The 12,003-nt window shown below is 37.6% G+C and overlaps 1 protein-coding gene across 4 annotated transcripts in view; it reads right to left on the bottom strand.

The window, feature by feature from the left end:
* AKT3 (AKT serine/threonine kinase 3) overlaps positions 1-12,003 on the bottom strand; it is a 144,592-nt gene that overhangs the window by 42,829 nt on the left and 89,760 nt on the right. For all 4 annotated transcript variants that reach the window (XM_015283981.4, XM_040697411.2, XM_046939380.1 and 1 more), the window contains exons 4-6: positions 10,623-10,734; positions 6,580-6,724; positions 779-910 (exon numbers count right to left, since the gene is read on the bottom strand). In XM_015283981.4, the coding sequence (XP_015139467.1) occupies positions 779-910; positions 6,580-6,724; positions 10,623-10,734 (389 nt within the window). The remainder of the gene's footprint in view (positions 1-778; positions 911-6,579; positions 6,725-10,622; positions 10,735-12,003) is intronic.

Raw genomic sequence — 12,003 nt, 5'->3', positions numbered from 1 at the left:
TATAGCTGCTGTCATCCACAGTCAGCTTCTACGAACACTAGTATTATTAGCCTCAAGCATTCAAGAAATTTTAGTTAGGCTCATATCCGTCAAAAACCTCTTTACTTAGTTATCAGAATTATTTTTAACTGACAACAGCAAGTAGAGTTCTTGTTCTCAAAGTTGTCTTGATCAAGTAGGGTTCAAAACTTCAACATTACAAGAAACAAACTTCAGATCTTCAAGTTAAAACTGAATGAAACTATCACCAACCACAAGGGCCAATAACATTACATCAAGCAAATGTGACTGGACAATTCCACTTTAAATAATTTCTTCAGACTTCAGCTTCAGATTTCTTTTTTGTACCTCAAAAACTGGAACAATCGAACTGTTATTCCCGTGCACAGCTAATCTTATCTAACAAACCAGGTACAGAATAGGCTCATTAAATTAATTGCATTTATTTGAATAAACTTGCAATTCACTTTGAAAATGTTCAGGTATATAATATACCCTACAATGCACTTTTTCTTTTTATAAACTTAGACAGCACTACTCTCCTGCACAGCGAATTCTCTAAGTGCTTCAGCATGCTCTTGGTTACAAGACAGTGGGAAACGGAATAAAAGAGATCTGTATATGTTAATTTCATTTATTCTTGTTTTCTGAATATACACATACATTCTATTAAATTCAGTTACCATTAAAAAAAAAATCAAATATAGCTTACTATAGGACACTGATTATACCGTTCAAAAGAAAAAAGAAACAGAATTAAAACTACAACCTTCCTTACCTTTGCAATAATGACTTCTTTTTTCAAAATCTTCATAGCATAGTATTTCCCACTAGCCTTCTCTCGGACCAAGATAACTTTGCCAAACGTGCCTTTGCCCAGTAGTTTTAAATAGTCAAAGTCATTCATTGTCTACAAGAAGCAAAGAACAAGCAAGCATTAGCAAGACTTAAGCTATGCAGTTCCAAAATATATTCAAAAATGCTTCTGCGAGCAACCGAACGGTATTACCAACATAAAAAGATCAGTTTACAAAACCTGATAGACACAAATGAGTATAAAGTTGAAGTTTATGATCATAGACTTAAATACTGCCTTAACTGATCAAATTTTCCAAAAACTACTGCAATGTGCTACAGCTAGAGATGCACAAAACTAGGGAAATTACAAGTAAGTAAAAAAGCAAGTTAATAATAAGCCTGTATACGCATTAATAAATAATTAATACATGAAGCTTGTTTTGCTTTTATAATAAATAATTGTGAAACTTTTTCCTGTCAAAATGAAACTGCTGATAATAGTGAACTCTAGGAGTCTGCATCATGCACAGACCTTAGAACCATAAGACAAACACTGCTCAAGCTCAGGCAAAGTATGTAGTACAGCTACAATTGTACTTATCTTTTTAATATTGTAGCCAAAACGTACCATACTTACTTCTCCATAAATATTTGTTAGTTCCAGATACTAATTCAAGTATTCATTAGAAATATTTACTACAACACTGCTATCCTTTCAACATACTAGCCTTTTGTTTATCAGGATTCTAAGTTTATCTTATCCATTTAATCTTTCTGCAGTCACGTTCCTGCAAACTCAAACTTAAATAATTCTGAGCTTTCTTATTTTGTTGGGAAGGAAGAGTAGAATTATTAGAGTAAAAAATATACTGATTTATTACCAGAACCTATTTAAACTTTCATCCTGTTCATAAAACTGTTTTTCTTAGCTCTGCAAATAACCTGTTATATAAACACAGGACCTTAAGGTTGTAAAACACTCATTAAGTGATGGAGAGTGGGTGGAATGAGAGAGGTTTTTTTTCTGCAAGGGGACGATGCTGTCTTTACTAGAAAGCACTACCATCAATCTACAAAGCTACTTCCCATCAATGATAGGAATATCGAGTCATAGTTAGTAGTAGCTTTTCAATAAATTTTGAGGATATGTAGGTAGACATTTCCAAAATGGAAGGAACATAATTATTTCTACTCTTGAAGGAAATATTCTATCTAACAAAAATATTTATTGTGTCATTTAAAATAGAATTTACAGGAAAGAATAAGAAAAAAATAGTGATAAGGAAATTACACGCATTTTAAAATAAACAGATAGGACAGAACAAAGTTTGAATAACAAATCCATCTAAATCTCTTCAGGACAGACTTTCAAGATGACTTTCATTCTGTATGTTATATATCACCTACTACATTGACAGTTTTAAAAATATTATTTAGTTCTAATTCCTCTTAGCTACTCAAAACACAAGTTTTGAGTATAAGGAGAATAAGGAGCATAAGGAGAATAAAGAAACAAATGATGAAAATGTACATGGATTGTCACTATAACCTAAAATGTTAGTTTTGTTTGAATTCTTTCAATGAAATGTGTTATTTCCACTCATATGCATCGCTAGGGGGTCCAGTAGTAAAATACAAAAGAAGTAACAGTAACTAATATGGGAAAGTCACAATTTATAGAAAAACAGATCTGTTGCACATGTACATGCATGTTTACTCATAAACATGCACACAAAAATTTCTCTTATCTTAGCTAAGTCCTTCTGTTGTCCTACTGTTGACTGGTCATAAGTCCCCCCTCAAAAACAGCATAATGTTTTGCTTATACCAAGTCAAAAGAAATACATTCAAGGTCACGTATCCTAGTTTGGGAATTTCTGAACCTTACTCCATTAAAGAACATTCTCAAAATATTCTTCTTCTTACCATTAACTGGTATAATGTATATGTAAAGCTGTGGTCCAAACACTACGTGGCAACTGCTATTTCATCAACTAAACGGAATATTTCTCAAATATCACAGTCAGTATTTTGGAAAGTCAGGATATCTACTTTGATAGCTCTATGATTACCATCAAGCAAAAAGAAACCATCTTTAGCTTAAAGCACTGAAAAGTGCCAAAATTCACATGATAAATTCCCAGGCTCGATGTGGCTCTTCCAGGCTGGATGTGGCTCTGGGCAGCCTGGTCTAGCAGTTGGCAACCCTGCCTGTGGCAGGGGGGTTGAAACTAGATGACCACTGTGGTCCTTTTCAACCCAGGCCATTCTATGATTCTATGAAATTCAAAATGCATTTAAAACACAATTCAGGCAGAAGATGAGTAATTCAGAGCACAGTCCACTGTCCAACTTCATACTGCGTTCCCCCACACAGAAAGGCCAACATCTTTTATGACAAAGAATACCTAGTGAACATAAAAGTTCATCACTTCTAACTGTCAAACATTTATCGGACCATAAGCTGCACTGAAGGGGTAATTTTTCCCATAATTCCAATCATACTTGAGAGGCTGAATTTAGAGAGAGACCATCAGAGTTTGAACAAAGACAGCTCATAATAGCAGCCCTTTGCCTGTACACAGAAGGAGGATATTGGCTCAGCTGATCACAGACATGGGCTTGATGCTAAGGGCAGCAAGCCAGTCAAACCAAAACTCATTTGTCTAAAATTTGCTTACATCATCCATCAAAGCAGTCATGAATCTTGCTAAAAACAGATTTTTAAAAACACAGATTTATAAAAGGAAGGTAATAGTTCTGAGAGATTTTGAGTCGTGGCTTAACAGCAGGTTATGGTAGCAGTGATAGTTCTAAGAATAAAGTCTCCTGATGCTGTCATTCTTTAGAAGCTTAGCAGAAGGCTTAGAGATGATATTCAGTGCAGGGTAACTCAAAAAGTCTGCCAAAGAACACAAGACCTTGAGAGATAAAAACACAGATGCCATAGCTAAGAGTGTACTGAAAACTGGTGAAAAAATTGAAATACTTCCTAAACCTGAAAATGTTGGTAAGCAAGTTTGGAGGCTTCCATAAGATTGATTTCTGTTTCCTTCATAATTTTCCCACTTTTTTCATTCCTACTGAACCCTACGGAGTGAATTTTTTTACTCATTATATTGTTCTTTGGCTTCTCTGAAAAAATCCATTCTTTATTTATGCTGAACCCTGAAAAACAAATTCCCATTTGTTTTTAACAGAGAACCGTCCAAAGATCTACATGATATTCAGCTTTCTGCAAAGCCTATTTACTCCTGCTATGTATGTTCTTTTCAAAAGAATACACTTTACTATGGTTATTGAAATTCCTACCAACCAAGAACTGCTTTTGAAATATTCCTGATATGCACGAAGAGTATATGACTGGGAACTTTCATCTGACTTCATCAGGAAGAAATTCTACTTAACAGAAATAGTCTAACAAGGAATAAAAGCAGTTTGCTAATTGTTTCTTGTACTTGAAATTTTAGAGATGCTATTACTGTAGAACTTAAGTGGCACGCCGACACCATTAAAAGAACTGCAAAATAAAAAGGTGTCTTTGGTTCTTTCAGCTAATGTGTACAGAGATGTTGCTGTAGAGATGTTGCTGTCAGGCTATTCAAAGTAAGTTCAATTTCTTAAAGACTGTTTTCTTTGTAAACCACTTGCTACTTTTTTTTTTTTTTTTTTTTTTTTTAAGAGAAGAAACAGGCCCACTTCTCTCTGTCTTGCTTCTTAATCTGATTATGCTCTTCTACTCATATGAATACCATCTGGTGCATGCACAAGCAAAATTCACTGTGTGCAGATACAAGATCAGGTGACTAAACAAGCTTGTTGGACACAACATGAAAAAAAAAATCTTGAAAGAAATCTAATATAAAAAAGGAAACACATTAAGTAGATATAATTGAAGTGGTTCTGATTTTGCTAAAAAATACAAATGCTTAGGAGTGACAAGGGAGTCCCCTTCAATATGGTCACTCAGGACATCTTATTCAAAAAACTTCTGAGCACTTTTTGCTAAGTCTTCCAAAAGTTCTAGATCTGAAGTGGGATTTTTGAGTTTTGGCAGGAAAAAAACTTCCTTGATGCTATCAGTGTGCTTTTCTGTGGCAACATACACTTCATTCTGAACTATCATTAGGTGTTGAATATCACCATTCTTTATTTCACGTTTGATTTGCAGTTTGCTTTTGGCTTGCTGACAAATACATTATATATTCTGTAGCACAGCACATGCATGTCCCCAAATTTTATTTCGGTTCTTACAGCGTAAGTAACAAGAAAGAAACAGAAGAACTGATCTTCCACCTACTCTCATTCCCACAACCCTTTTGTTGTACGGAAAAAGCATTGTGAACAAGGAGAGCATACGTTCCAGATAAACAATTTATATTAGACCACATTTATTTTGACACCTTGAAAATGCTTGCTGTTATGCAGTGTTTTTGTCCTCTACTAAGAGGATACAAAAGCTTGGCATAGTGGTCAAATCTTTAAAAGAGCAAACCCAAATCCCTTCCACATAATCACCCTGCCTCTCACAAAGACTGACACATCTTGAACACAGCCTCTGTCTTGCTGTCACTTATTATATTTTACCCTGGAGCACAATCACTAAATCTCTATGCTGCAAGGCTAAAAGTTCAATGTCAACCTCTCCAACCTGACAATTCATGATGAGAGTATTGTCATGCTTGTATATGATTAGTTTTTCTTTTTTAAGCAGTGAGAAAAAGCATAGAAAATTATGTACAATGAAACTACATGAAATAATTATGCTTGTATTGCAAACTCATGTTCTCAAAACTTAGGACATGACAGAATTAAGATTTCCTTTAACACCCTATTCCTAAGGACACAGCTGTCAGCCACTGATCTTTCTATAATTCTTGCCATGTTCAATACTCCTTTTCACTGTCCATCATTAAGAGACATTCCATTACACTAGCTGTAAGATTATTTTGCTGTCCACAGACTTCCACTTTATTTTCCACAGGTTTCATTTTTTAGCTAGAAAGAACGAAGCCAAACTTATAGAATCATGTTATTATTTCTCATGTGATTTCAATACATGTTTTGAGTCATGTCAATCCTGTATAATAAATGAGAAACATCCACTCGAGTTTCTCATTATTCTTCAAGAGTAGTTTGTAGATCCAGAAACACAGGATAAAATGGAAACCTAAATAATAAGCAAATTTTGTGTGGCATGATCTTTAAAACGTAATGTGTTTATCCTGTTGACTCTGGAGATACAACTACAAGCGTGCTATAGACAGCAATATACATATTCCTACTTAGAGCAGAAGCTGTGAAGGATTCCAAAGAAATAAGAAACTGTTTTCACTGAAAATTAAAGCAAAGTTCTTTTCCCATACAGCAAAAAACAAGGTCAATAAAAGCCAAATTCTGCTAGCCTTTCTCATGCAAATCATCTAATTTGTATTGGGCATTACTTGCATGAGAAAGTGGGCAAACACTTTTCTAAAGAAAATATTTTATTCCTATACTTCTGGAAGAGTAAACAGACATAAAGGGAAAAACAAAAAGAATATTCAAAAACAAGCAGATTGTTCACTTGTGTTGAACTCTGCCTTCGAAAGGCGGTGTACCAGACAGCATAACAAATAAATAAAATTAGAGCAGTACAGCTTTACTGAAATAAGTATGTACTTCTATGCTTGTAGTACACTGAAATTTATGTAGAGATATTACTGCTTCTATATCCAACTAGATCACTTTGCAGAAGTTACTTACATATTAATCTTATTAGTTATTTTTGAATGTCATTACCTTTCTTTTATGATGAGTCGTTGAAGCATCCATCTCTTCTTCACCTATATTGTCTATCTGTGAAGTTGGACTACAGTTCATCCTTTCCTCTTCCTGCCTCTGAAGTCTGTCTGCTACAGCCTGGATTGCTTCTGTCCATTCTTCCCTATCATGAACAAGTCAACAATCCTATCAGAAACTTATAAAATTCATCCAAATAATTTGTTTATATTGTTTTTTCACATGCTACATTCCTTCAACATGCAGTTCTCATGTCACAAAGCAAAAATCTCATACAATTTAATATTTTCAACTTCCTACCACATTCTGCATGATGGATAAGGTGCTACGGTTGATCAGTATCAAAAAGAATCACTGCTTAGTTTATTTCAAGAATTAACAGTGTCTGATTTTATAAATACTTTAATACTAAAAACTTGAAAATTCTTGCCAGAGGTATAACACTACTCAGAGCTTAATATGTCATGTCCTATCTGACAGTATATGATAACAATCTACTCAAGAGAATGTTCCCCCTCACCATAAGAAAATAATTAAGAATTATTAATCTACACTGTGTGTTCAACTCTTTGTCTATTCCCTCTTAAAGCTGAACTCTTTGGCTAATTTCAAATTCCCCTGAGAATGAGAGGTTCCCAAAGATAATTAAATTCCAGAAAGCATCGTGAAAATGACAGAATTTAAATGGTAGAATTTAAAAAGGTGTGAGTAAATATATTAATAAAAGAAGAAACAATGCAAAAATAAAATCATTAGTTATTTATTAGTATAAACAGTACAATCATGGCACAGTTTACTCTGCACTTGACCTAGTAATGTCTGCTGATGGGGTCCACCTGGGACAGAAGGGGAAAAGAATTCTGGCCCAGAAGGTGTTTGGGCTCACTGACAGGGCATTAAACTAGGTTGGAAGGGGGTGACAGCGAGCCTGCCTGTAAACAGGTGTGAGACAGTAGAGCTAAGTTAGAGAGACAAGGTGCTAGTGGGGACTATAAGTTCTTTAGAATGGATAGGTGAGAGAGGAGAAGGGGGATAGTTGCCCTCTATGTTAAGCGGATAGACTGCAAAGAGCTGTCCAGAAAAACACTCAAGAACAGGCTTGTGGGTTAAGATTAGGGACAGCACCAATAAAGGACAGGTGGTGGCTGATGTCTACTACAGGCCACCTGATCAAGGGGACCCTACTGATGAGGACTTCTCGCATCAGCTACAAGAGGCATTGCGTTTGCAGGCTCTCATCCTGGTGGAGAATTTCAACCACCCACAGATTTGCTGGGAGAACAACATGGTGAGCTGCAAGCAATCCAGGAGACTCCTGAAGTCCACTGATGGTGACTTTCTGGCAAAGCACTGCTGGACCTGGTGACTGTAAAAGAGGTTAAGATCAGAGGCAGGCTGGACTGCAGTTACCATGTCCTCGTCAAGTTCATGATCTCGATGAACATGAGCCTGGCAAAGAGTGGAGTCAGGATCCTGAACTTCAGGAGAGAGAACATTAGGCTGTTTAAGGAATTGTTGGATGAGAATCCCTGGGAAACTGTCCCTAAGGAAAAAGGAACAGAACAGAATAGGCTGCACCCTCTGAAATGCCTTTCTGAGGGCACAAGAGGTCTCCAACTCCCAGAAGAAGAAATCAGACAGATAAGGCAGGAAACCAGCTTGGCTGAGCAAGGACCTGCTGGTCATGCTGAGGGAAAAAAAGGAAAAGTATAAGCAGTATAGTGAGGGTGGACGGCCTGGGAAAAATACAGGGATACTGTCCAGATGTGCAGGGATGGGTGCAGGAATGCCAAGGCACAGAAGGAATTAAACTTGGTGAGGAATGTGAAAAGCAACAAAAAGGGTTTCTTTAGTTACTTCAGGCAAAAGGGACAGGCAGAGAGTGTACCCCCTCTGATAAATGGAAAGGGAGAACTAGCCTCCTCAGACATGGAGAAGGCTGAGGTACTTAATAACTTCCTTGCCTAAGCCTTAACAGGCATTCTCACATTTCTCGTGTCCCTGAACTTCTTAAGCGGGATTCAGGGGAGCAAAATTCCTCCCACTGTAAAAGCAGAGCAAGTTCAAGACCACCTCATGAAGCTGAATGTGTACAAGCCTATGGTGCCTGATGACATGCATCCCAGGATTCTGAAGGAACTGTCTGATCTGGTTACCAAATCGCTTTCCATCATATTTAAAAAATCATGGCTATCAGGCAAATCCCCCAGTGACTGGAAAAAGGAAAACATCACTCCCATATTCAAGAAAGGGAGAAAGGAAGATCTGGGGAACTACAGGCCACTGAGCCTCACCTCTGCACTTGGGAAGATCATGGAGCGCATCCTCCAAGGAAACAAGTTAAAGCACATGCAAGATGTGGAGGTGATATGAGATGGCCAACATGGCTTCACCAAGGGCAGAACATGCCTCACCAAATCTGGTGGCCTTGTATGATGAGGCCCAGCTCTTCTTGGCAGTGTGTAGTAATAGGACAAGGAGCAATGGCCTAAAACTTGAACAAAGGAAGTTCCATACAAACATGCAGAAGAATTTCTTTACAGTAGGGTGAAGGAACACTGGAACAGGTTGCCCAGAGAGGATGTGGAGTCTCCTTCTCTGGAATTATTCAAGACCCATCTGGATGCCTATCTATGCAACCTATTGCAGGGAACCTGCTTTAGCAGGGGGATGGACTCAATCTCTTGAGGTCCCTTCCAACTCCTGCAATTCTGTGATTCTGTGAGAATCTCTCACTGAAAGCAGCCCTGCAGAGAAGGACTTGTGGGTTCTGATGGACAAAAAGCTGGACACAAGCCAGCAGTGTGTGCTTACAACCCAGAAGCCCAACAGTATCCTGGGCTGAATCAAAAGAGGGATGTCCAGCAGGGGCAGGGAGGTGACTGTCCTTCTCTACTCTGCTCCTGTGAGACCCCATATAGAGTACTGTGTCTGAGCCCGAGGCCCCTTGTACAGGAGGGATGCAGAGTTGTTGGAGCAGGTCCAGAACAGGGCCACTAAGATGATCAGAGGATGAAGATCCTATCCTATGAAGAAAGGATCCTATAGGATCCTATCCTATGAAGAAAGGCTGAGGGAGCTGGGCTTGTTTAGCTTGGAGAAGAGAAGGCTCCAGGGAGACCTCACTGTGGTCTTCTAGTACTTGAAGGGAGCTTACAAGCAGGAGGGAGACTTACTTTTTACATGATCTGATCATAAAAGGGCATGGGGCAATGGCTTTTAACTGGAAGAGGGAAGATTTAAGCTAGATGCTGGGAAGAAATTTTTTACTCAGAGGGTGGTGAGGTGCTAGAACAGGTTGCTCAGAGAGGCTGTGGATGTCCTACCTCTGCAAGCATTCAAGGCCAGGTTGAGTGGAATCCTAAGCAGCATGACCTAGTATTGGCATCCCTGACCATTGCAGGAGAGTTGGAACTAGATGATTTTTAAGGTTCTCTCCAACCTAAGCCAATCTGCGATTCTATGAATAAAGCCAAATCATAGTATTGACCTCAAGAGGACAGGTGCATTCAGTGGGAAGACAGTACATCTAACCAGAAAAACAAAATGGAATATTTTAGTGAGATACACCATCCCATATCTCCCATACGTTTCTAGTGCTTTAAAAAAGTTAATTCTTGGAAGTGTGTTTATGTTTACTGAAAGAAGAAAAGCTAATAAGCACCATAAAACAAATTATACCAAACATTGCTTTCTGTGCCAAAAAGAACACATTAAGAAGAGTAAAAGGAAAGTCTAAGACAGTAAAGCTGAAAAACACTCCAAATCAGGCTTCTATTGTTCAAAATTTAACACTTTGGTGACATATCATGACATAGTTTTGGCTTATTTGAACACACTCATCCCACTTGCAGGCAGTTCGCAGACTAGATATGACCTCAGATAATATTTTACAGAATCTGACTTATAAATTGTTCAAATAACTGTTCAGAAGTGCTTGGAATGTCAGAATTCCACATGCTGCCTACTGAGCAATCCCAGCTGAGACTGTTGAAAATTGTGCATAACCAACACTGAAAGAGAAACAAAAATAAAATTCTCACCGTTCCTCTGGAGTGTCTACGTGGAACGTCCTCTCTATGACAGTGGTCCACTGAAGACATCTGATAATGAATGTGTTTGGCTTTGGTCGCTCTGTTTTCATTAGCTGACATTCTAGAGGAATACATTATATTTCCTTTATAGTTTCCCAGTTAATGTGTGAAAAGCAAATAAAATGACTTAGATAAAATACATATAGCTTATGTATACCTAGCCAGCACATAAAAGGAAATGCAGAACACCAATATAACCATGGGCTTGAACATAAGGTAGAAGAAATAAGCCAAAGGTATTGATGGAACTTGTACTGTTCCCCATATAAAGTGGGATCTCCATTTGCAAATCAGGTCTATTACAAGGGTAAGAGTATTAGAACCCAGATTGCTCCAGCAGGGCAAGGTAACAGCAGTAGCCAAAGGCACATTTTTTCCATCTGTACCTGGCAAGGGTATGATGTTTTTCCTTCAATAGTAAACATGCTGCAGTTACCAGGTTACCATCACCTCGTGATTACATTTATTGTAAAATATCCTACCTGGAAGAATTCAGATGCTGAAATCAGTCTGATTATTAAACAAAGAATTACCACCCACATGCCCACTGGAGCTGCCCCAGGAAGTCAGCTTGTTGTTCTTAGCACTCCAAGGCAGAAACAGGTCTATCTAGGCTGTTTCCCTCAAATATTTCTCTAAACACTTCCTACAATTCCCCAAAATAGTAATTTCAAATCTCTGCAAGCAAACTATTTTTCCTAGCTCTCTTTCCTAGCTCTTTTCCTAACTCTTCCAACAGTTTAAGCATTGTTTCTTGTTCTTCCAACCAATTTATTCTCTTCTTCAAGCAGCTATTTCTTTTAGACATCTGAAGACTGTTTTGTCTCTCTTCAGGCTTCCCTGCCCTAAATCAATTCAGCCAGTCAGTCCTCACAAGTAGTGCTTTCATATCCCAGATCTTTCCTGACACATAAATATAGATACACAGCAGACAATCTCCTACTCCTCTGTCACAAGAGCACAACACTGTTAATTCAGACAGTGGTTTGATGAGACTTGATGTTTGATGTCAGATTTTACAACGTAGTTCACTACACTAAAACATTACATTTGTATGATGCAAAACATTGACCTACTCAAATTCTTTATTCATGCAAACATTATTTTTTAAATTTATTTTTATTTATTTATTCATTTATTTATTGTGAAGTTAAGGTTACTCTGTCAAAATTGTGATTTGCTTTCCTGCAGCAACCATAAATCTAACACAAACATCACAGCCCATGTTCTGGTAATTCAACAACAATGTGATATAAAATGACTGATCTGGTAAACAAAATCAATCAATAATGAATACAGCAAACGATTTCCTGTTCATCTATGATCAACT

Source organism: Gallus gallus, chromosome 3, assembly GCF_016699485.2.
Source record: "Gallus gallus isolate bGalGal1 chromosome 3, bGalGal1.mat.broiler.GRCg7b, whole genome shotgun sequence".
In the NCBI taxonomy this organism is placed as follows: domain Eukaryota; kingdom Metazoa; phylum Chordata; class Aves; order Galliformes; family Phasianidae; genus Gallus; species Gallus gallus.
This window is presented reverse-complemented; position numbering and strand designations above follow the sequence as displayed.